This window comes from Tachypleus tridentatus, chromosome 7 (genome assembly GCF_004210375.1).
Source record: "Tachypleus tridentatus isolate NWPU-2018 chromosome 7, ASM421037v1, whole genome shotgun sequence".
Classification (NCBI taxonomy): Eukaryota; Metazoa; Arthropoda; class Merostomata; order Xiphosura; family Limulidae; genus Tachypleus; species Tachypleus tridentatus.
The window spans coordinates 102564556-102592046 of NC_134831.1; the positions used below are offsets into that span (position 1 = coordinate 102564556).

General features: G+C 34.9%; 3 protein-coding genes and 1 long non-coding RNA gene across 7 annotated transcripts in view; 2 read left to right on the forward strand and 2 right to left on the reverse strand.

The window, feature by feature from the left end:
* ana (anachronism) overlaps nucleotides 1–11545 on the forward strand; it is an 81163-nt gene extending 69618 nt beyond the window's left edge. For both annotated transcript variants that reach the window (XM_076517097.1, XM_076517098.1), the window contains exon 2: nucleotides 10982–11545. In XM_076517097.1, coding sequence (XP_076373212.1) covers nucleotides 11027–11452 — 426 coding nt within the window. In that variant the 5' untranslated portion in view covers nucleotides 10982–11026 and the 3' untranslated portion in view covers nucleotides 11453–11545. The remainder of the gene's footprint in view (nucleotides 1–10981) is intronic.
* LOC143256312 (uncharacterized) overlaps nucleotides 1–27491 on the forward strand; it is a 604741-nt gene that overhangs the window by 258913 nt on the left and 318337 nt on the right. The gene's annotated exons all lie outside the window — the stretch shown is intronic.
* The window catches only part of LOC143256311 (uncharacterized), a 223780-nt gene that overhangs the window by 84353 nt on the left and 111936 nt on the right, over nucleotides 1–27491 (reverse strand). The window lies entirely within an intron of this gene.
* LOC143254905 (uncharacterized) overlaps nucleotides 12468–27491 on the reverse strand; it is an 85386-nt gene continuing 70362 nt past the window's right edge. The window contains exon 4 of the mRNA XM_076509816.1: nucleotides 12468–13703. Within this exon, the coding sequence (XP_076365931.1) occupies nucleotides 13504–13703 (200 nt within the window). The 3' untranslated portion in view covers nucleotides 12468–13503. The remainder of the gene's footprint in view (nucleotides 13704–27491) is intronic.

The window sequence follows — 27491 nt, forward strand, 5'->3', positions numbered from 1 at the left end:
CACAAACGTATATATTATCCATTTTGTTCAGATCACAACCATACATATGATCCATCCTGTTCAGATCACAACCATACATATGATCCATCTGTAACAGATCACAACCATACATATGATCCATCTATAACAGATAATTGGTGTTATTTCATAAATAGGTTCATTGATTTTCTTGGACTTAGTAAATAACAATTTTCTTACAATAATTATCTGTTTTAGTATTCTGTTCATTATCTGTTTTAGTATTCTGTTCAGTCTTTGCTTAAGGGCTTTCGTTATGGGATACCAAACATTCAACACATTCACTTCGTGGAAAATGCCTGTGGCTACAGCGCCGTGTTCAGTAACAAACAATATTTTCTTTGAAATAACACGCTGTTTGTGATTGAAAACGATGGATATACATGTTGAAAGGTCGTTTACTTTGGCTGAATTTTTATGCGAAGAATTTCTTTGTACTAGGATGTAACACGACTGAAAGTTAAATGAAATTAATTATACTTTGCTTCTCATTTCTATGGATGAAAAATAAACCTGAGGGCGTATAAAGCGAGAATTCGTAGCTGAATCCCTGTGGAGATCGTAGCTCACAGTTTATTATGGACAATTTTGCGCTTAAACAAAATAACTATTTTTTATTCTTTCATATTTGGTTTTGTTTGTTTTGAATTTCGCGCAAAGCTACACGAGAGCTATCTGCGCTAATCATCCCTAATTTAGCAATGTAAGACTAAAGGGAAAGCAGCTAGTCATCACCACCCACCGCACACTATTAAGCTACTCTTTTACCAACGAATAGTGGAATTGACCGTAAAATTACAACGTTCTCATGGCTGAAAACCGTCGTGTAGCTTTGCGCGAAATTCGTAAACAAACAAACAAGCATATCTAAAAATAAGAACATAAATTTAGTTTCGTATCGTACACCCTAAAAGCCTGGCTTCCTTTTGTAGTTAGGACATCGACTAGCAATTTGATAGTCACGGGTTCGAATTCTGTCTTCTAATGTGCTTGATCTTTGACTTCAAAATAGCAAAATTCAAAACATACAAATCTACTTCTGAGGTAAGAAGGACATAGAGAGAAGCCCCCTAGTGGCACAGCGATATATCTGCGGACTTACAATGCTAGAATTCGGGTTTCGATACCCGTGGTGGGTAGAGCAGAGGTAATTTAAAAGAGAATCTTTAGACACAATTCTTCTGGACTATCTGTCCTGCAGCCCAAAGTATTTGTTGTGTGGCAAATATCTTTAACCTGGTTCTTCATCTCTCATTCGTTGTCTACCAAATTATCTCTTACTTGATTCGTCATGTTCAGTGTATGGGCCAATGAATTACGCGTTGCTCAGCACTGGATCTCTTTGTCCTAAGACAAGAAACTACATTACTAAATTATCAAAGGTAGTGTTGTTAACAAGCACGTATACTAAGATTATTTGTCTAATTGATAGCTTTGGACTCATCCAGTTTTTGTAAAGCAGGTCCTTCGTCTTCACATTTTGCTGTAAACATTAATAGTTTTTCATACCCGGTTTTAATTATGTGCAGTACACACATACTCTGACATAAAAAGCGATTGTTGTGCACGAGTTGGGAAGACCTGTTATTTTAGTGCTGTGTTAGTATAACACAAGTTAACTGTCTCCAAGTACATATCCATACTGAGTTTAGTTTTCTCTACTTTCGTCTTGTCACTCCTTCCATTCTCTCACAGTGTTTTCCAAGTATATATACATACTGAGATTTCTCTACCTTCGTCTTGTCACTCCTTCCATTCTCTCACAGTGTTTTCCAAGTATATATACATACTGAGATTTCTCTACCTTCGTCTTGTCACTCCTTCCATTCTCTCACAGTGTTTTCCAAGTAGATATACATAGAGATTTCTCTACCTTCGTCTTGTCACTCCTTCCATTCTCTCACAGTGTTTTCCAAGTAGATATACATAGAGATTTCTCTACCTTCGTCTTGTCACTCCTTCCATTCTCTCACAGTGTTTTCCAAGTAGATATACATACTGAGTTTTCTCTACTTTCGTCTTGCCACTCCTTCCATTCTCTCACAGTGTTTTTTTCTCCATCTGTCTGTAGAATTTATATCTTAGTGTTTTCCATTACCGTTGTTCTTCTTGAATTAATCACAAAGTTACACAATCGGCTATTTGTGCTCTACCCACCACGGGTATCAAAACCCCGTTTTTAGCGTTTTAAGTCTACAGACATACCGCAGTGCCAATGGGGAGCGAATATATGCGGTGAATATATTTATAATTTTCTTCAATACTGTATTTACCACATTGGTTATTTTTGTAAAATATTTCTTTTTTTGTATAAGATCCTTTTCGTTAGTAACCCCTTTCTCTACCGTTCTTATATCACCTAATGGCTGGTATGGACATTGATAAGGAGAGACCAACGTTTGAACCTTGCAGGAACCTTCAATCACTATTTAACTATTCTATACATTCTTTCTTATTTTTGTAGAATTCTCTTATTTTATTACATTTCTTGTTATTTTGTATGATTTTTGCTATTTTCAGTTTTCTACAGAATATTTTCATTTATTCTGGTGTTCAATTTCTCAGAGGACACTTTCGCTCTTTTGTTCTCGTTCATCTGTTCGGCATCGCGTGCTTAACATCCTCCCTATAGAGACAACAAATATTGTCCTTTGATCAGTCGGTGGGCTCGTTATATCAACGAGGAGTCCTTACCCACGGGTACTATTACTGACGCAACTGTTTTCTCCCCAGTTATTGACTCAAACTAGGTAGGCGGGATGTTAGAGGTGGGTGGCTAGCTAGAATCTATTCTTCTGGACTTCACCAACAATAGCTTGTCTCAAGCTTCCTACATGTGCTTCGGCGTCTTTCTCTCAGGCAACGCCCTGTCGTGCAGGGCAACTCCGCCTTGTTCTTTAGGGACCATACCGATCTGTATTTGGACATGAAAACATGAAACGACCAACCCCACCATTCTAACTTTACTACTTTGGAAAAATTTAAAGTTGCTATTAAATAATGAATTCTAAAGATGCCCATCTTTAGTTACTGTAATGAAAAGAAATGTATCCAACTTCAAATGTGATACGACCTCCGTAAAGCCAAACCACTCCTTTCTATACATAACGATGAAATTTTATGAAATCTCCTGAGTCTTGCCACAATATCCATGCTGGGACACTTGTTTTGATGTTTTGTGTGGTGACTGTTAAGAAAAATATTTTTAAAATATTGTTATGACATTAAGGATTTCTTTGGTACAAAGTGTAACAAAATAATTCATTCTACAGAAAGTACTTAAATATATTATTTCGTTCCATTTGAGGATTCAGTCTCGGTATGTGATATAAAACACATTTCTTTGAAACTCAGATTTAGTGTGGAGACCAATAAAACATGTTTTCGCCCAGCAATACTAATATGGCCAATATTCACATTATATAAAAAATTGAAAACTGTCTGTATTACTGTCTGGGACCTGAAGAAATGTATTATTGTACTAAATCCCATGTTGTTTGGTTAATTGCCTTAATGGTCAGTTTTGATGTAATCTCCCTCCTTACAGAAGTAACAATAATCAAAGCCTACAAAGTAGCTTTAGAACATTATATCCAAGACAACAATCCATTGATACATATCCCTATCAACCAGTTAGCAACCCGTATAGAATTCACTACCACCAAACCTACAAATAAATGACCTATGTATGGGGAATCCCATGTCACCAGTTCTAGACAACATTTTTATGACACAGATTGAATCTCAAGCGCTGAATTCAGCCTTACACTCACCACTATACTGATACAGGTATGTTGATGATACAATTGCTGGATTCACATCTACAGAACACACAGTTTGTTTTAATCACGTTAACTGGATATACTCCTACATTGAGCTCACCTATGAACAGGAAAACACTAACCAAATAACATTTCTTAACCTCAAAATCACTAGAACTGATACACAATTCAAAACAAAAATCCACAGAAAATTCACCCATACTGGATTATACATTCCATGGGACTCTGCACATGAAACAAAACAAAAACTCAACATATTAAGAAACTAAATAAACACAGCCATAACACTATGCTCACCCGATAAAATTAACATATGCTACGCATATGTTCTCGACATCAGCGAAAAAATAATCACCATTTGGAAAAAAAACTTACAACAAAACATAACATTCCAGTAAACACCAAATGTATTCAAAAACCAGGTACAAAACTAAAGTCCATACTATGTAAAAACTACACTGACAAACACAACACCAACATTATTTATAAAATACAATGTGATAACTGCCACGACTTCTATATTAGAGAAATAAGCAGAGAAATAGAAACCAGACTCAAATAACACAAAAAACACCTTCACACGTTTTTGAACACTACAAATCAAATAAACACAACATAACCATAGAAAACACTCAAATACTAAATAAAGAAACAAACATAAACAAACGCAAAATTAAAGAAGTCCTACTTATACAGCAAGTAAAACCAAAATTAAACCAATATAAAAGAACACCTTCATACCAATATTAATTAATAACCTAACATCCACTTGTAGCGCCACCTACAATCCCGTACCAGTTTACACTTCTTCCATAAAACATGTGCCTGGCAACTGTCAAATGCAAACTCTCTCTTTGTTAACCTGAAGATGACCTAAGAAGGTCGAAACATTGTTCTGTACCTTATTTTAATTAAAGTTTAAAACCCATCCCAGCCGTCTTGAGAACACCTAAACACGTGAATAATCCCCATCTAGTTTGTTTCACAGACGCGTAAATGGTTCACGAAAACCCACGTGAAAAGCTGAGCAAAGATAAAAATTCCAAAATAATCTATATTTCCATTTGGGCCCTCTAACAAGTATTTTTATACCAAATTCCACGCAAAGTGGTTGACAGAAAGATAAATAATTGACCAAACCTCCTAAAATTATGTTTATTTATCCTTTTGACCCTTAAAATGAACAAAGATAGTCCTATTCTACATTTTTATATGTATATAAAAAAGTATTCCTAAACCAAAGATCATGTAAACTGGCCGAAATATGTTGAAGAAATTATTAAATAATTTCAACATGTTTTTCTTTATGTGGCATCTTGACCTCTACAATTATTGTAGTCCACCATTTTTGTTTGTTAAAATATGTAAGACCTGAAGGAAAGTATCTTTGTACCAACTCTCACGTAAATTCATGACCCATAGCTCGAAATTCTGATTTTTTTAGCCATGAGACCTTTTGAAAGGACAAAATAGCCACATTTAACTTTCTTTGTCAATGTGTTGGACCCACGAAAATTTATATTTGTTCCAATTTTCGTCTTTATTGGTGTAAATATTACCGAACAAGAACCCAAAATATACTTTTTTGAGTTATGAGTTATTTGACTTTTGACACCATGAATTTCTTAAAAAAAGCTTAAATAAAAAATGTGAAAAAAGGTTTGGGACCAAATCTGACCAAGGTTTATTTAACCTTACCAGTTTCAAGCCAGTTTTTCAAAAATTGAAGAGTATGTGGAATAAGATAAAAATAGTACGCCCCCTGGGGAGACATAATATTCGAAACCATATCATCCACAGAAATTGAAATAACTTTTTGTTTTTGAAAATACTAAACAAATCCGTTTGTTTGTCAGTATATTGACTAAAATTAAGTAAACTGTATTCAGCCAATGATAATGTTGAATAAAAGAAGTAGCTGCTTTCAGCCAATCATATTGCTGAATAAAATAAGTTATTGTATTCAACAAATGGCATTGTTGAATGAAATATTTTAAACTAATTCAAATAACAGTATTTTGAATGAAATATGTAACTGCATTTAATTTTTAACTTTCCTTTCTTAAACAAAAAAATAGAATGGTGATTCTTCCAGTTAGCACCATTAACTTTGTCCTCCTGATAAAATATACCTTTTAATTAAAGCTTATAACGTTTAAAGTCAACAATCGTTATACTTACCCATATGAATACATGTTATCTTTATCTGTCCCCTCTCTAGTCCTAGCCACAAAAACTATGACGACGCAACTCACCAATTTTCTTGTTTTTTCTCTGTCTAGTCGACCAAATGTGACCGACGAGTTCAGTGTGGTCTATGATCGTCATCAATTCATTTCCTTACTGTATAACCGCTTACGCGCAACAATATATATGGAGAGTGATAGTTTACAAGGTGCTGGACATTGAGAAAGAGGAACGTGGTGACACTCTAAAGAGGAACTGAATACACAGAAGGGGACTTGGTGACACTCTAAAGAGAAACTGAATATATAGAAGGGGGTGTGATGGCATTATAAAAAACTGAATATACAGAAGAGGATGTCGTGACACATTAAAGAGGAACGGAATATACAGAAGGAGATGTGGTGATACTCTCAAGAGGAAATGAATATACAGAAGGGTATTTGGTGATACTCTCAAGAGGAACTGAATATACAGAAGGGTATTTGGTGATACTCTCAAGAGGAACTCAATATACAGAAGGGAACTAGGTGACACTCTAAAGAGGAACTGAATATACAGAAGGGAATGTGATGGTATTATAAAAAAACTGAATATACAGAAGAGGATGTCGTGACACATTAAAGAGGAACGGAATATACAGAAGGGGATGTGGTGATACTCTCAAGAGGAAATGAATATACAGAAGGGTATTTGGTGATACTCTCAAGAGGAACTGAATATACAGAAGGGTATTTGGTGATACTCTCAAGAGGAACTGAATATACAGAAGGGGACTTGGTGACACTCTAAAGAGGAACTGAATATACAGAAGAGGATATCATGACACCTTAAAGAGGAACTGAATATACAGAAGGGGATGTGGTGATACTCTCAAGAGGAACTCAATATACAGAAGGGTATTTGGTGATACTCTCAAGAGGAACTCAATATACAGAAGGGAACTAGGTGACACTCTAAAGAGGAACTGAATATACAGAAGGGGACTTGGTGACACTCTATAAAGGAACTGAATACATAGAAGGGGATTTGGTAATACTCTAAAGAGGAACTGAATATACAGAAGGGGACTTGGTAACACTCTAAAGATGAACTGAATATATAGAAGGGAACTTGGTGATACTTTAAAGAGGAACTGAAGATACAGAACGAAACTTGGTGATACTCACAAGAGAAACTGAATATACAGAAGGGGACTTGGTGATACTCACAAGAGAAACTGAATATACAGAAGGGGACTTGGTGACACTCTAAAGAGGAACTGAATACACAGAAGGGAACTTGGTGATACTCTAAAGAGGAACTGAATACACAGAAGAGGATATCATGACACTTTTAAGAGGAACTGAATATACTGAAGGGGATGTGGTGATACTCTCAAGAGGAACTGAATATACAGAAGGGAACTTGGTGACACTCTAAAGACGAACTGAATATACAGAAGGGGACTTGATTCCACTCTATAGAGAAACTGAATATATAGAAGGGGATTTGGTAATACTCTAAAGAGGAACTGAATATACAGAAGAGGATGTGATGACACTTTAATGAGAAACTGAATATACAGAAGGGTATTTGATGATACTCTAAAGAGAAATTGAATATACAGAAGGGGACTTGGTGACACTCTAAAGAGAAACTGAATATACAGAAGTGAACTTGGTGACACTCTAAAGAGGAACTGAATATAGAGAAGGGGACTTGGTGACACTCTAAAGAGGAACTGAATATACAGAAGGGGATGTGGTGATACTCACAAGAGAAACTGAATATACAGAAGGGGACTTGGTGACACTCTAAAGAGGAACTGAATATACAGAAGAGGATGTCATGACACTTTAAAGAGGAACTGAATATACAGAAGGGAACTTGGTGATACTCTAAAGAGGAACTGAATATACAGAAGGGGATGGTGTGATACTTTCAAGAGGAACTGAATGTACAGAAAAGAACTTGTTGATACTCTAAAGAGGAACTGAATATACAGAAGTGAACTTGGTGACACTCTAAAGAGGAACTGAATATAGAGAAGGGGACTTGGTGACACTCTAAAGAGGAACTGAATATACAGAAGGGGATGTGGTGATACTCACGAGAGAAACTGAATATACAGAAGGGGACTTGGTGACACTCTAAAGAGGAACTGAATATACAGAAGAGTGTGTGATGACACTTTAAAGAGAAATTGAATATACAGAAGGGGACTTGGTGACACTCTCAAAAGGAACTGAATATACAGAAGGAAACTTGGTGATACACTGAAAAGGAACTGAATATACAGAAAGGGACGTGGTGACACTCTAAAGAGGAAATGAATATACAGAAGGGAACTTGGTGACACTCTAAAGAGGAACTGAATATACAGAAGGGAACTTGGTGACACTCTAAAGAGAAACTGAATATACAGAAGGGAACTTGGTGATACTATAAAGAGGAACTGAATACACAGAAGAGGATATCATGACACTTTAAAGAGGAACTGAATATACTGAAGCGGATGTGGTGTTACTGTCAAGAGGAACTGAATATACAGAAGGGAACTTGGTGACACTCTAAAGAGGAACTGAATATACAAAAGGGGACTTGGTGACACTCTAAAGAGGAACTGAATATACAGAAGAGTGTGTGATGATACTTTAAAGAGAAATTCAAAAAACAGAAGGGAACTTGGTGACACTCTAAAGAGGAACTGAATATACAGAAGGGGACTTGATGCCACTCTATAGAGAAACTGAATATATAGAAGGGGATTTGGTAATACTCTAAAGAGGAACTGAATATACAGAAGAGGATGTGATGACACTTTAATGAGAAACTGAATATACAGAAGAGTGTGTGATGACACTTTAAAGAGAAATTGAATATACAGAAGGGGACTTGGTGACACTCTCATAAGGAACTGAATATACAGAAGGAAACTTGGTGATACTCTAAAGAGGAACTGAATATACAGAAGAGGATGTCATGATACTTTAAAGAGGAACTGAATAATCACATGGGGAACAATCGTAATTTTTATTATATGCACAAAAGTCCTATTAAATAATATGTATCTAATTGTTGTGATAGAAATGAAATAAAAAACTCTATAACCCGAGTTTGCCCCTGATGAAGGGTTCATCTTTGTAAAGCGCTCTGGTTATAGGGTTTTTATTACATCTTTATCAAGAGTTCCTGAACCTACGTTATTTTTCTAACATCATGTATATACAGTTGCGAGTGTTCAAGGTTTGCAAACTTCTATTAGAAAACGAAACAGTAACTGCAGTTTCCCACGTTTGTGTCAAAGTGGCCTCCACATTTCGAGATTTTCAACTTCAGTCGTCTTTCCATAAGGTGTTGACAAGAATGTATCTAGAAAGACTGACGTTAAACTAAAACCACAGTTGTCGGATATACACAAACACTTGAGTATAGCATGGCCTTTCTTTGTTGCATGTTTCGGTAATTTTGATTTCAAGTTACAGGATATATTTTAGTATTTATGTTTATATCTATTACTCACACCTCTTTCCAAGTTGGTATAAGGGTTTAAGTAACGTATTGAAGAACGAGTCGTTCTTCAATAAATGAAATGTGTTCTCTTCTTGTTTAAATTAAGCACGTTCTATTTCCGTACGTTGATTGAAATGTACGGAAAAGAAGTTTTACTTCCTCGGAAATGAAAAACAGCAGTCGGAAGTTGTATCACTTACTTGTGTGACACTCAATGTCAGGTTTCGTCCCTTAAAGTATTTTAATAAAATGAGGAAAATTCACCAATGGAAATCAAGGAAAATACAGTTGAAAGACGTTATGTAAAGAGTCTTGAGGAAAATTGAGTACAGTTTGATTTTTTAACATGTAAATTGTGTAAAAATCAAAAGAAAAAAAACGCGTAACGTATAAACAAACATAATTGCTGTATTTACTCAGGCTTGGGTGTCTAAAATGTCCGTATCTCCTACCACCTGTGTATTTTCGTTTTTTAACATCAACATTGGTTAAGGCAGTCGATCCTGTTTTCATCCCACCACGAAATATGACAACAAAAAGCACGTGATATTCGGTAGAGCACGTTAAATGACGACACGTAATGTGTGTTCAAATGTTCAGAAGCGTTTCAACAGGGCATCAGATAACTTCACTTTCGCAGCGTGAAACGACTTTAGATAAAACGTATTTATTCCAACTAGGAGATCGCTGCTGTATTTGCTCCGTTTCAATCACCACGTTGTTTTGACGCACACGTGATAAAATTCCAAACGTTATCAGCTTTTTCCCACATCTCCACCAGGGGGTCTTGCCCCACATCTCCACCAGGGGTCTTGCCACGGAGGGCAAAAGGCTATGAGATGAGACCCGAACTCGTACTGACTTTTCTAACAAGTTAGAATTAAATAAACGTAACACTTTTCTCGACATCCTTGAATCCATCTTGTGTTTTTCACGCCTTCTAATGATATCTTAACGTGTATTTAACGCCAAAGACCTCGGTGACCTTTAGTGACAGGACCTCTTCAATCCTGCGTGACCTGATGACAAAATATCACTTCCATCGTCCGAAACTAAAGCGATCGCTAAAAGAAAATCACTTTACACTAGCATAATTACACTCGCTCTCATGGAGTTACTCCAGAAAGCTAAAGTAAATTCATGGAGCAGTTTCGCGTATTCGGAACATCGTTATAAACAAATTATAGCTTTGTGTTTTCTTTGTCTTTAAAAGCGATAACAGTACGTTTTAACGTCACAGCAAGGTTTTTGGATGAAAAGGATTAACAATATTAACAGCCACGTACCACTCACTTCACTTACTAGAAATTAGTTTGAATAAACAAATAGAGATAGACAAACTAGAAATAGTACAAAGTCACTACTGCATATAAAAGTGATACCTTACAATGTTACTACTAGGGTATAACAGAAATGGTTACAATGTTACTACTAGATACCTCTTGTTTGAGAAGTTTAAATACCATTCTTGCTAAGTGTATTGTTTATTAAATTTTGTGCAGAGCGAAAGTCAACACCATCCACTGAGGGAAAGTCAACACCATCCAATGAGAGAAAGTCAACACCATCCACTGAGGGAAAGTCAACACCATCCCTTGAGGGAAAGTCAACACCATCCACTGAGAGAAAGTCAACACCATCCACTGAGGGAAAGTCAACACCATCCACTGAGAGAAAGTCAACACCATCCAATGAGGGAAAGTCAACACCATCCACTGAGGGAAAGTCAACACCATCCACTGAGAGAAAGTCAACACCATCCACTGAGGGAAAGTCAACACCATCCACTGAGAGAAAGTCAACACCATCCACTGAGAGAAATTCATCACCATCCACTGAGAGAAAGTCAACACCATTCACTGAGGGAAAGTCGCAGCCAGCATTATCAATCTTTCGGCTCCTCTTTACCAATAAACAGTAGAAGTAATCATGACGTTATAACACTTCTCTTTACCAATAAACAGAATAATTAATCATGACGTTATAACACTTCTCTTTACCAATAAACAGTATAATTAATCATGACGTTATAACACTTCTCTTTACCAATAAACGGTAGAAGTAATCATGACGTTATAACACTTCCCACGAATGAAAGGATTAAGACAAATGATGAAAGGATTCGATCTCCCGGCCAGTAGTTTGTGATCGATTTTACTCAATAAATTATATATATATATATATATATATATATATCAATAAAAAATTAATACATTTTAATAAAGTTAAGTGATCAAAATCACAAGGAAGAACAGCGTTAGAAATAGCAAATCTACATCTCTGACTGGTTATGTTATAACCAAAAACAATCCGAAACAAAATAAATTTTAGAAAAACGCTACACAGTTTGAAAAGATCCCAAGGTACAAACTATAATAAGGGATTATAAAATGCACCCTAAGTTTTAGAGGCGACTAAGCAAGTAGCACTCACATTGCGGTGGGGATATACCGTCTATCAACTTTAACCTCCATTCGCCAGTCTCGCCTAAGAATTGAAAGAATAGCAATAGATATAAAAATAGAAATTAGGAGAGTGAGATGTGGGTCTTGAAACCCAGATTGTTCCACATCTACATCAACCTTCACTGCCCGCAGAGTAGGAAGGTGACTCCTCTCCAAAGTAAAGTATTTAATATTTTGAATCTGAGCAGTACTTTAGCCAGTCTTTTGAGGAATTTGTTGTAATATGTTACAAGAAAAAATTAAATAAAACCAAACACTTCAAGTTGAATTATATCGTGCTTGTCATATTAACATGAAGTGTGTATGGTTATAAAACTGTAGTTTTAGGAACGTTTAAAAGAGAACACTTGACATTATTATTCATTCAGATACGTATTCAGTATAGGTTTTACTGGTCAGTGACAAAACGAAAAGTAGAGGGTTTGTCAGCAGTTTAAGATAAGTAAATGGAGTTATCATACGCACGTGCGGTACTTGACGAAGTTGTTTATTTCAACAAATGTATTCAATTTATAAAGACTTGTAACTGACAACATTAAACTCATGAAACAGAAAAAATAAACTGCGTAATAATATTACGTTTTGATTCGGTTTTATGTAAGAAGTCGACTGTCTAAGATGGTAAGTAAAGCAATACCTGCTAGTTGTATCATGTCGTACGTGAAATTGACTTCTTGTATATTTATAGGTATAACAATGTGGGAAGACATGGATTTATAGATATAATAGTAGGAGTTATATATTTACAGATGTAACAGTACGAAGTTATGTATTGACAGATGTAACAGTGTGGAGTTATGTATTTATAGATAAACGTAACAGTATGGACTAATGTATTTACAGACGTAACAGTATGGACTAATGTATTTACAGACGTAACAGTATGGACTGATGTATTTACAGATGTAACAGTGTGGAGTTATGTATTTACAGGTGTAACAGTATGGATATTATAACAAGTAAACATGTTTCTGAATCTGTTTCATTGTTAATCCTTGGTTGTTCGAAAATCCCATGAACTGACGATGGAAATGACATTCAATTGAACACTTACTTAATGAACGTATTAGTTGATACAATAATTTTTTACGTTCTGGTTGTTTCAGGTAACAGATTCTAGTTAGATAACGTGCACGTGGTACATGAAGACATTTTGTTTTATGTATTTACTTCTGTTGTCAGTTTCTTTTAAGCGGGAAGTTCTGGTAACAAAGAAAAGTCGAAATCTAGCTACCAATTCTGTCTTCTTATCTAACAGACCGTTACACTCTGTCTTCACGTAATGAATTTAATTTTAAAGAACAAAAACGGTTCTGTTACTTTCTCGTACCAAACCCTACTCTCACTCAGAAACGTATTAGGAAATTCAATTTTAACGATCAAATAAAACAGCAATCAGTACATAAATTTGACGTTGGTGGCGCCAGTCTCGAACAATTTCGGGACCCACCGGGTTTTGTCTGCACTGATAGAGGCTGACAGAGTCATCCCCCTACCTCCTTCAAGTACAGGGGTCAGCTGTTAATTACTGGCCAATAAGTCGGTCGTGGGCCAGGTCATTATGAACGTATCTGGAGTTTCGTTGAAGCCAAAGTCACACCAGATCTCTTGAGGTCGTCTAAGTTCGAGTTAATTTGATGACAGTTGTAATCTTGGCTCAGTGCCGGAGATGACAGCCAGTCCGCCAGACGTCTCATCGGAAACTTTGTTTTCCCTGCTGTGTATGTGTATACATCACCGGATAAGTGTAACAGGGAGGCTGCGGAAAGACATTAATTTGATGCCTCAGCTATATCAGTCTAATTAATTAATACGTGAGCACAACATGAAACACAGGATCGAAATTATTGACTTACAAGTCAACACTTGAACTAAGTACACGAAAATATCTGTATTTGTGTAAGAAGATATTTTTCAAGTGCATATTAATAAAATATGATCTAAAACTTATAATTATTTGTGGACATAAAGATTAACAAAGATAGAAAAATGGATAAACAAACGGTTATACAGCTAGCAGGAGTGACCTGCTAGACCTGTCTGACAAATAGACTGAGACAGCGACATGCCAGACAGATACAAAGATAGAAAGAGTGAACCAGCAGATAGACAGATAGATGGGAAGAAGAAACTATCAGAGAAAGAGACATATAGCAAGAGCGACTGGCCAGGTAAATAAATAGACAGAAGGAGAGGTCTGCCCAAAATATAGAGATATATAAATAGTGACCAGGCAAACATATAGACAGACAGACAGGCATTTAGAGGTGAAGATAAAGAGACAGATAAATGGATAGAGAGTATGCAATTAAAAACTAATTATTACATTTTAAAAACACAAGAGGGACGTAGATAAGCCGAAACTTTCCTGGGATCAGCGATGATATAAATATTAAATCCCTTTAAGACCAAAAAATAATATTATAATTACCACGTGGATTGCTAACCTGGCGACTCTATCGTTGTTGGACAACCATCACAAACACTTTCGTTTTTTTAAACGTTTTCCCAGTAGTTTCAATTGTTTCGAATGTTATTATTGAAGTGGCGAGACCATGTTTACACTAATAACAAAACTATCTCATCATTTCTGTCAAATCCGTGAAAACTTTGAAATATTAATAAACATACCTCATATTAATAAACATTAATAAACATACCTCATATTAATAAACATTAACAAACATACCTCATATTAAAAATATTAATAAACATACCTCATATTAATAAACATTAATAAACATACCTCATATTAATAAACATTAACAAACATACCTCATATTAAAAATATTAATAAACATACCTCATATTAATAAATATTAATAAACATACATCATATTAATAAACATTAATAAACATATCTCATATTAATAAACATTAATAAACATACCTCATATTAAAAATATTAATAAACATACCTCATATTAATAAATATTAATAAACATACCTCATATTAATAAACATTAACAAACATACCTCATATTAATAAACATTAATAAACATATCTCATATTAACAAATATTAATAATCATACCTCATATTAATAAATATTAATAAACATACCTCATATTAATAAATATTAATAAACATACCTCATATTAATAAACATTAATAAACATACCTCATATTAATAAATATTAATAAACATACCTCATATTAATAAACATTAACAAACATACCTCATATTAATAAACATTAATAAACATATCTCATATTAACAAATATTAATAAACATACCTCATATTAATAAACATTAATAAACATATCTCATACTAATAAACATACCCCATATTAATAAACATTAACAAACATACCTCATATTAATAATCATACCTCATATTAATAAATATTAATAAACATACCTCATATTAATAAACATTAATAAACATACCTCATATTAATAAATATTAATAAACATACCTCATATTAATAAACATTAACAAACATACCTCATATTAATAAACATTAATAAACATATCTCATATTAACAAATATTAATAAACATACCTCATATTAATAAACATTAATAAACATATCTCATACTAATAAACATACCCCATATTAATAAATATTAATAAACATACCTCATATTAATAAACATTAATAAACATACCTTATATTAATAAACATGCCTCATATAAAAAACATTAATAAACATATCTCATACTAATAAATATTAATAAACATACATCATATTAATAAACATTAATAAACATATCTCATATTAATAAACATACCTCATATTAAAAATATTAATAAACATACCTCATATTAATAAATATTAATAAACATACATCATATTAATAAACATTAACAAACATACCTCATATTAATAAACATTAATAAACATACCTCATATTAACAAATATTAATAATCATACCTCATATTAATAAATATTAATAAACATACCTCATATTAATAAGTATTAATAAACATACCTCATATTAATAAACATTAATAAACATACCTCATATTAATAAATATTAATAAACATACCTTATATATTAATAAACATACCTCATATTAATAAACATTAACAAACATACCTCATATTAATAAACATTAATAAACATATCTCATACTAATAAACATACCCCATATTAATAAATATTAATAAACATACCTCATATTAATAAACATTAATAAACATACCTCATATTAATAAACATGCCTCATATTAAAAAATATTAATAAACATACCTCATATTAACCTTAAAAATTAATATTTCGCTGTCTAGAAAAAAAGAAGAATAAGATAGTTTAAAACTAAAATATTAACTCCAATAATACAAACAAACATAGTTTAAAACTAAAATATTAACTCCAATAATACAAACAAACATAGTTTAAAACTAAAATATTAACTCCAATAATACAAACAAACATAGTTTAAAACTAAAATATTAACTCCAATAATACAAACAAACATAGTTTAAAACTAAAATATTAACTCCAATAATACAAACAAACATAGTTTAAAACTAAAATATTAACTCCAATAAGACAAACAAACATAGTTTAAAACTAAAATAGTAACTCCAATAAGACAAACAAACATAGTTTAAAACTAAAATAGTAACTCCAATAAGACAAACAAACATAGTTTAAAACTAAAATATTAACTCCAATAATACAAACAAACAGTTTAAAACTAAAATATTAACTCCAATAATACAAACATAGTTTAAAACTAAAATATTAACTCCAATAATACAAACAAACAGTTTAAAACTAAAATATTAGTTCCAATAATACAAACAAACATAGTTTAAAACTAAAATATTAACTCCAATAAGACAAACAAACATAGTTTAAAACTAAAATATTAACTCCAATAAGAGAAACGAACACAGTTTAAAACTAAAATATTAACTCTAATAAGACAAACAAACATAGTTTGAAACTAAAATATTAACTCAAATAAGAAAAACAAACGTGGATAACGACAGACAAATAAACTCTAATTTTGAGTAATATCGTATTTCAACAGTCCACTGAGCAGACAAACTTATAATCTACTGATAGAACTAAAACTGTTTTTATTCAAATCAGATTGAATCAAACTACCGCAATTTCTTGTCTAAAAACTTCACAAACTATGTTTCTATAGTCATCAGTTGATAATAATTTAAAAATAACTGATATGATGCTAATCGCGATGACACGTATAAAAAATATATTCCTTCAGTCATCGGCTGAGCGTTTTAAAGATAGAACGAACTGATATGTTCGTCCGTTATCTTGAAGAAATCTGTAAAAAAAATAAAAAAATAAACACGCTCTTAGAAACTGAAACAACTCATTATTAGAAATACGACCGATCTTTTACCTCACGATTTTACCCTCCATCTGGCTATGACATGAGTAAGATCTGTCTATTAAGAATACAAGTAAGGGAAGTGACTTCTCGGGAGTACAAGCCGGAAAAGTGACTTTTCGGGGGTACAAGTTGAAGAAATGACTTGACGGGTGTACATGTGGAAGAAGTGACGTCTCTGGAGTACAAGTGTAAAAAGTGACTTCCAAAAAAAATAACGTTTCGGGAGAACAAGTGTGAAAAGTGACTTCCAAAGCTTAAAAGTGTGAGAAGTCACTTTTCTGGCCAGCTTCCAAAAGAAATAACGTTTCGGGAGTACAAGTGTAAAAAGTGACTTCTAAAGATTACAAATCACTTTTCTGGCCAGCTTCCAAATATCTTTGTAGACTGATGACGAACTGATGATGGGTGTTATATCAAAACGATTGTAATATTTCACTCTCTCTCTCTTTTTTTGGGGGTGGGCCACTACACTTTGGTGTTGACGATAAGTCAGAACTTACCTGTTGGACAGTTGACTGCTCCATGATCCATTGCCAAACATATCAATATAAATTTCCTTTTCCTTGAGTTTCTGATTTAAGTATAAACCAATTTTTCAGCGACTTATCCACAAATCTAATCTAACTTTGTTTATTCCTTGTTTTCAAAACTTGTGGATTTATATTTATGTTTTAAAGTAACATCAAAATTAGGTCACACTGAACTTACAGTTTGAAAAGATTAGAAAAAATGCAACATTTTTGGTTTGTTTATTTTGCAAAACGCTACACAATGGGCTATCTGTGCTCTGGTATCTAGCGTTGTAAGTCAGCAAACATGCCGCTGAGCCACTGGGGAAAAACGCAAGGAACTTCTGCTGAAACTCCAAGAACGTTTCCCTTTCAAAAATACCGAAACCAAATGGAAAAAGAAAAGAAAAGAAGAAAAATAAAGAAAAGAAAAGAAGAAAAATAAAGAAAAGAAACTCCCATTTATGAACACACGTAATTCAAATAGTTTAAACAAACATTGAAATATCGATAGGAAGTCAAAACCTGAGGGACCTGACAACTGTGGTAAACATGATGCACAGTGTGCAGCAGAAAACTACAATTGAAACAGACAAAGATTGTGAAGGGAAATGAAATGTTGCGACGAATACGGGGGGCGATGCGTTACATCAAAGTACCTTCACACTGATATGAAACTATCATTTAAATAAGGAAACACATTAAGGTTTAATGCCAATACGCAATGCAAATCTGAAGATAATATACATTATATAACATCTTCTAACTGTCACAAAACTTATATTTGTGAAACCGGAACAAATAGAGTGTAAGAGTTTGAATTTAACTTCCACGAATTCGAGATGTAAAATACAAGTTAGACTGAAGATGTTTGATTTTTATATTATTAATGTTATGTTTTTCAAACATGAACAATGCTTTATAACACTGTTCCAACCAACGTTTAGTTGTTAAAAACACGAATTTCACGTTATATTTTATGTTCCTTTTAATTAATTACATTTACATTCATGTTGTCTTTTGAATTTGTAACTACGCTTTGAAGTCATATTCGCAACTGTTATTAATGTCTGTGTACTTTGGACGTAAGTTCTTATATTAAATGAATAATTAAAGCTATTAATAATGTCTGAATTTATCATGAATACACTTTCTCCTGTTATTATAACAATAGTTTATATCCATAATATTTAACAATATAATGAAAATATATAACTCTTACTTACTTTATTATTATATATAACTCTTACTTATTTTATTATTATATTTTTCTCTTACTTACTTTATTATTAGTAATATTCTTCCCATTGTTCAATTCCGACTACTCTTACTCAACTAATGTTATTTTGCCCGTTTTAAAATGGCTTCCAAACAAATGTAAGACGTTTTCCAAAACTTGATCTTTCATGTTTGATATTTATGTCAATAGAAGAGAGCGAATAAAGCCAAGCATATGTCTCCATGTATTTTATTCAATGCATTTTGAACAAAGTAAAAGGCCCGGCATGGCCAGATGGTAAGGGTAATTGATCTGCGAGTCACGGGTTCGAATCCCCATCACACCAAACGCCTTCTCAATCCTTTGGTAAAAAAGGAGCCCAAGAGTTGTTTGTGGTGCTAAGCTGCTAATATTTTACTTTTAAAAAAGGGAAGGCTAGCGCAGATAGCCCCTGTTTAGCTTTGCACGAAATTCAAAACAAATTTAAATTTACAAAAAAAACAACATATTTTCAAAACTGAATAATATGTAACATAGTTCATCAGATATCTTAACATACCTTCAATTATTCATTCTAAAATTATGCGCTCTAGACACAACTAAAGACGTATTTTCTTCCTTACGTGCGAGATGAGCAGTGTTCAATGCTTATGTATGTCTTTCGTACGATACGAGTGAAGACAATTGAACCGTGATAATTTGCTATTTTCATGCTTGTAGAAGCACTATTTTAAGTCTCATAGGTTCGTGCTATTCACCGCTATTTCTCAGATTTACTGAACCATGAGTGTACTTGTAGACCTCAAGCTATCACGTTTCATGTAATACGAGGTCTGTTCAAAAAATACGCGGACTGTTTGAATTGCGCGGCTCCAGTTTGTTCCAGGGGAATCCGCTTGGTGTCGCTAGGTTCGCACAGATCAGCTGATTACGACGCTATTTCCCGATTGCAGATATCTTCATTTGTGTATTAGCTACGCGGTTTTAAGTGAAGTGCGAATTTTTCGTTTGGCGGATTTCAGAATGAATGACCTGAAGGAGCAACGACTTGCTGTGAAATATTGTGTTGAACTTGGAAAATCTGCGACTGAAACTTTTGCTATGCTTAACACGGCTTACGGTGATGTTGCTATGAAGCGTACGGCATGTTTCAAGTAGCATGAACGTTTTAAGGATGGTCGACAGTCCATTGAAGATGATGAGCGTCCTGGACGTCCTTCCACGTCAACTGACGACCCACACGTCGACAAAATCATCACCCTGGTGCGGGCAAATCGACGTCTGACTGTCAGGGAACTTGCTGAAGAGTGTGAGATATCAGTTGGATCTTGTTACGAGGTTTTGACCGACAAATTGAAGATGCACCGCGTTGCTGCGAAATTCAGCCCTCAGAACTCGTGAGTTTTTGGCCAAACACTCGATCACTGTTCTTCCCCACCCCCTACTCACCTGACCTTGCTCCTTGCGATTTTTTCTTGTTCCCCAAACTCAAAAGACCCTTGAAAGGAAGAGCATTTGAGACGATTCCTGAGATTAAGGCAAATGCGACGAAGGAGCTGGAGGACATTACAAAAGAAGCGTACCAGGACTGTTTCAACGAGTGGAAACACTGTTGGGATAAGTGTGTGCGTTGGGGAGGAGAGTACTTTGAAGGGGTCCCAAACCTGTAACTTCTACATAAAGTACATTTTGTTTTATGAAGTCAGTCCGCGTATTTTTTGAACAGCCCTCGTATGGCCAGTTTTGTTACCATAAGGAAGTATTTAGAGCACTGTCTAACTAATGTCGAAATAATAATAAAGTGGCTAGTAATTTGTTAGTAAGAGGTTTAATTTACAAAAGCACCAGTAGTTAAAGAAGAGGAAACCCTGTAGCATCATACCAAGTAAATCAAGGACTAGTCTTTGAAGATCGGAAGTAAACCAAGGAAGTTGTTAAAAAGATAGACTCAATATTATATTAGGATCATTTCAATGAACCGTAGTGAAACGAACTCCTCGTCACTCCTGGATAAAATGGCTGGAATCATACCAGTGTACCTGCATGTGATGCACTGTTCCTAATAACTGGTCACACTTTAAATTAGCTTATCAAAGGTTCAGATAGCTGTCCAGGGTGGCATTGACCTAACAGGAAAATATTGCCTAACTGTAGAATAATCTATTAAATGTTACCTGGCATCCCTTCATAAGGAAAGGTCAAGTTCTCTCGACTTGTCAATATGATGGATAAAGCTGATAAAATATTTAAACGTTTTCAATTACGTGGTAAGTAGTTACTAAGTAACCAGTTGTCCTAGCAAACAAAATGGAGGTCAGAAGAGCATCTAGCATCCTTGAATGTCTCGAGACCAACAACCAAAGTTTAATCAAAAAGAGAGAAATGTAAAACTTTAAAGACTTGCATGAACTGGAAGAGTGAATATCTGCTGTATCCACTTCACTTAACAACACATGTGCCAAGGTTGAACTGTGACTATACCGGAGAAGGGGCACTGGAAGAGCGAATATCTGCTATATCCACTTCACTTAACAACACATGTGCCAAGGTTGAACTGTGACTATACCGGAGAAGGGGCACTGGAAGACTGAATATCTGCTGTATCCACTTCACTTAACAACACATGTGCCAAGGTTGAACTGTGACTATACCGGAGAAGGGGCACTGGAAGAGTGAATATCTGCTGTATCCACTTCACTTAACAACACATGTGCCAAGGTTGAACTGTGACTATACCGGAGAAGGGCACTGGAAGAGCGAATATCTGCTATATCCACTTCACTTAACAACACATGTGCCAAGGTTGAACTGTGACTATACCGGAGAAGGGGCACTGGAAGACTGAATATCTGCTGTATCCACTTCACTTAACAACACATGTGCCAAGGTTGAACTGTGACTATACCGGAGAAGGGGCAGTTGAGATATAAACGAGTCATTGGGTATCAGTTGGGAATATGGTGCTAGGAAAGTGGTCACCTACTGTTAAAGGAAATAGGTAGCCAATCCAATATTTAATTGACTAGACGAGGAGGATTTAGGCTTTGGTTGAAGTAGTACAAACACAAGAAATTATTGGTCACAAACACAAACATTCTAGAAACTCTCTTCAAGTTTGGACGGAATCCAAATCAATCATTGGTGTGGCTCAATGACGAGGCAAGGGAGCAAATTTAGAAAGTTTTGCAGTATGAACAATAGTACTTTTGATAATTAAAACCATAATTAGTTGTTTCTGAACATCCAGAACTATTCGTGGAAAGGTACAAATATGTAAAAGATGGTGATTTAAAACAGAATTGCTACCAGAACAGTTGTTGTTCCAAATGACATCCTCTCAAAAACATCACTAAATTTGTCATTACATTAGTTTTAGAAATGAACAACCCTCGTAATTAATTTTTGGGGTAAATTAAACCATTTTGTTTTTCTGTTATTGATACTTAACAACTTCCTCTACAAAAGTTAACAAAAACAAACTTGGGATCGATATTAAACTTGTTTTATTTCCACGACGGTCCCCAAACGTTTCTGTTAGAAAATGTGTGTTAAAACCACCAGTGGTGTGTAGTGTGTTACGATCCCCTAACGTGATATGTGCTCCACACTAACCTAAAAATGTGAAACATTAATAAATATGAGAAAGCATGGCAACTGCGGGCCCCTTATGATCACAACACTAATACCGAGGTAACGTTAAAACTTCTGTGTCAAACAGCCATGTTTGATGTCACCCACCAGAGCTGAATGAGTCGGTGGGTGTCGCTAAATCACGAAACGGCGGTTTTCTTATAACGGATGGTTTATTGCACTCATTAGAAAAGTTTGAAATTTTATTGTGACAACGGAATTTCGGGTCAGATGTAGGGCACTTGATGTACGTGTGTGTGTAGCGACCAAGTGATTACTATCGCATGTGTCATGTAGATCTATGATTGACAATTATTCTACCACCACGTAGTCATAAGGATTGTGTGTTATGGACAATAACGTGGTTGTCACTAGGTTCTAGCCAGGATCAGAAACCGGAACCAACTCCAGCAGAGAGGTAAACTGTCGGTACTACTGCTACCTATCGCGAGATTGTCGACGTAACTTACCCTTGGCTACCATGGTCAGGCGCCAGCTTGGAGCCAGTTGACAGCGGGGCGGGACCCCCACAGCGTCGGAAAAACACTGTTAACTTTACCTCAAGGTGTGTCAATCACAGGTTGCTTAAGCCCGCTAGTCTAACCCTAATTCTTGTTTTGACGTTGTAACAGTAATATAATATGATATATATTTTTACGAGTCTGTAGAAGACGTGGCCAGTGTAAGCAACCGGCCTCTTATGAAAAAATAAGAGTTGCCGACGAGACCGGGCTGACTGTAAGCTACACGTGGGTTGAAATATATACAATCACAAATAATGCTAGAAAAATCAATATTTTATGTTTTTACAACACGAGACCCAAATTCTTAAGCAGAAGTATTCGTGTAATCTGTAAATTGTGTGTTTTCTTATAAGGCCACGTTGAGATATCTGCTGAATTCAGCGAGGGAAATCGAACCCTTGATTTTAGAAATCTAAATCCAAAGACTTACCGCTGTCCAACCGGTGTTATCAGATTAAAAGAAATCAATCAAATAATTACTAAACGACAAGTGAACTATCCACATAATCTAATTAGGTTTAGAGCCATTTAACTATGGTTTAAGTGTGTGCTTTCTTATAGAAAAGCCACATGTAGTTGTCTGCTGTGTCACAGATGGGAATCTAGCCTCTCGTTTTAGCATTGTAAATCAGAAGACTTACTGTTGTCCCATCGGATTACAACCATAGTTTACATACGTGTAGAATGCAGTGCGTACAACCATAGTTTACATACATGTAGAATGTAGTGCGTACAACCATAGTTTACATACGTTTAGAATGCAGTGCGTACAACCATAGTTTACATACATGTAGAATGTAGTACGTACAACCATAGTTTACATACGTGTAGAATGTAGTACGTACAACCATAGTTTACATACGTGAAGAATGTAGTACGTACAACCATAGTTTACATACTTGTAGAATGCAGTGCGTACAACCATATTTTATATACTTGTAGAATGTAGTACGTACAACCATAGTTTACATACATGTAAGCTCTAACTAATTCATTAGTAAACGTTAAGCTCTAACTAATTCATTATTAAAAGTTAAGCTCTGACTAATTCATTATGAAAAGTTAAGCTCTAACTAATTCATTATTAAAAGTTAAGCTCTAACTAATTCATTCGTAAAAGTTAAGCTCTAACTAATTCATTCGTAAAATTAAGCTCTAACTAATTCATTATTAAAAGTTAAGCTCTAACTAATTCAATAGTGAAAGTTAAGCTCTAACTTATTCATTATTAAAAGTTAAGCTCTAACTAATTAATTATTAAAAGTTAAGGTCTAACTAATTCATTAGTAAAAGACTACAAAGAATTTAGAAAAGGATATGTTAAGATATACATTTTATACAACACTCTGTCCAGTTCACCGAGTATATAAATAACACTAACATTACTTACGTTCATCTACGTCTAACAACACATGGTAGTTAATAATCTTGTCGGAGGTTGCTTGTTACCTTGTGCAACACTAATACCTAAGTTTAAACACAAGTAAATTTAACAAAACACAGTTTATCTTACAAAGTGAATTTAGCAAATCTTTATTTATCTTATAAAGTGAAATCAACACAAAGTTTCAGCACTAATTTTGGAGTGTAAGACTAGACGGAAGGCAGCTAGTCATCACCACCAACCGCCAACTCTTGGGCTACTCTTTTACCAACGAATAGTGGGATTGGCCGTAACATTATAATGTCACCACTGATGAAAGGGCGAGCATGTTTGGTGTGACGGGGACTCGAACCTGCGACTCTCAGATTACGAGTCAATCACCAATACTTTTGAGAGGTTAATATATAATATGGTGGAAAGGTTGACGTAAGTTTTCTCTGAATGCCTTGAGATTCAGGGTTCTATTATGTAAAGATAATGCAGTTATTACTCAAAATGGAATTCTATGTTTTATTTTGGTTGAAACAAAACTGTATTACTATAGTACGACGTCTGTGTTTGTTTCAGTAGAGATATTCTGTCGAACAAGCTCTATGTTCTAGGCACTAGAATGGAGGTATATTGATAAAATTGACGATTGAAACACTATTGTGATTAAAAAAAAGTGCTTGTTTGTTTTTGAATTTCGCGCAAACTTACACGTGGGTTATCTGCGCTAGCCGTTCCTAATTTGGCACTGTAACACTAGAGGAAGGCGGCTAGTGATCACCACCCACCGCCAACTCTTGGGCTACTCTTTTACCAACGAATAGGTGGACTGATCGTCACATTATATCGCCCCCACACCTGAAAGGGCGAGCATGTTTGGTGTGAAAAGGATTCGAACCTGCGACCTCAGATTTCGAGTCAAGCGCCTTAACAATCTGGCCATGCTGGACCCGTTAAAGAAGAAATATCACAACAAGCTGGTTACCTTAAGTTGTTTGAATAGTCGTGCAACACAAATAAAAAGGTTTTATTATTCATGTAAGTCAACAACATGTAAACAAACATGACGCTCGAGAAATGAACAAAGACGAATACATCTGGTATGTAAACAAACGTAATTACAGAACAAAACATACACGTGCGGCATGTAATCAGACGTAACGTTTACCAGTCAACAGAACAAAGGTACGACAAATAAAAACTACTTTCTTGATATAAGATGATTATTTATATATTGCATGTGTTTATTTACTTGTCTGTAAACTAATGAATATTCTGCTGTTCCTTATTAGAGGTAGCGTGTTGTATCAATAGACACGAAGCAGTCTGGGACAGGAAATAACTTTAAAAAACGGATTTTAATAACAATCCTGTGTCATATAATAGGACCTCCTTCTGGGAGAAGTAAACTGGGAATACTTCAAAACATTGTATTCAAATCTCGAAGCAATTTCGAAGGCAAAGAGGCGTGTAGGACCAGCGTCACAAAAGAATTAAGAGAAGAAATAACGGGTGATAGTTCGTCTTTGCCCGGCCTTCTCCCGGTGGGTTGCCAAGCCAAGCCCGCCTCCTTAGACCGACTGGCTCGCCCACCCAATAATGAGCCGTTCTTTTACGTGGAAACCTCCGAAAAGTCGGAGTCTGGTTAAACTATCCACTCATTATCTGCCGACTGCCTTGCTGCTGCTCTGTTCATATCCATATTAATGCCGTCGTATCAAGCGTTCTTGTCAAAGAACGAAGAATTCTCGTGGCTTTCCCAGGAAATTCGGGCGCGTGCGGGGTCACGACAGTGCGGACAACTAGACAAGTTACAACGACGTTATTTTTTCACCAAAGGCAAAGACAAAAAAAAAACCCACCATCCATCGAACTGAGGTTGATTGATCACTGGCGGCTAAAAGCATCAAAGTAGAACCTTGGACAACACCGACCAGAAAGAAAAACAAGACAGCTTACCCAGGTTTATTACATCCAAATTGATCTTCCAATCTCTAATTACCAGAGACGGAATTCAGTAAGAACTATAGATTCTCAAGAACTCAATCATTTATTAGAAGAATTGGGTTCAATAAACAACCCGAAAAACCAGGGTTTTTAAGAACCCTCTGAGGAATCTCACAAGACAGTTATTTAAAATATTTATGGTTTAAAATTCTTAATTAATTAATTATTATATATATATATATATATATAATGTGCTTATTTCGGCTCGTTTTTCTGTCACTAAAGGATCTATAAGGTTCTGTAAGGTTCTTTCTTTTCTTTATAAGTAATCAGTTTAACACATTATTCTTAAAACAGTGAAATTTAAAAACACAAAAGAACAAAGGTCAGTTTGACCTTGCATACAGAAATTTCTTGTTTAAATCAAAAGGTCGAAACTCACATGTTCTCACTTTTAATTTTATCTTTTCTTGTTGTTTTTGTTTAATTTCATTCAGAAACCTCAACTAGATATACAATGTATTAAGTCAGCTCATGGAACTTATATTTGATTTGGTCTCGAACGTGTAGTCTTAGTTAAGTATTAACTGGTACTGTCTATTAGTTTGGTTTGGTTTGTTATGAACTTTGCTCAAAGTTACACGAGGGCTATCTGAACTAGCCGTCCCTAATTTAGCAGTGTAAAACTAGAGGGAAGGCAACTAGTCATAACTACCCACTGTCAACTCTTAGGCTACTCTTTTACCAACAAGTAGTACGATTGATCATAACATTATAACGCCCTCACGGCTGAAAGGGCGAGCACGTTTAGTGTGACGGGGTTTGAAACCCGCGACCCTCAGATTACGAGTCGAGTGCCTTAACCAGACCCGATTTATTAGTAGGAAGAAAAGTAAAGCTTAAATTAATGGTAGAAAGTTGTACTGCAGACTCGGCATGGCCACGTGGTGCACAGACAGATCTTGCAAAACTAAGGTCGTCACATTTGTGATTTATAATACATAGCTCCGAGACTTACACCTTGC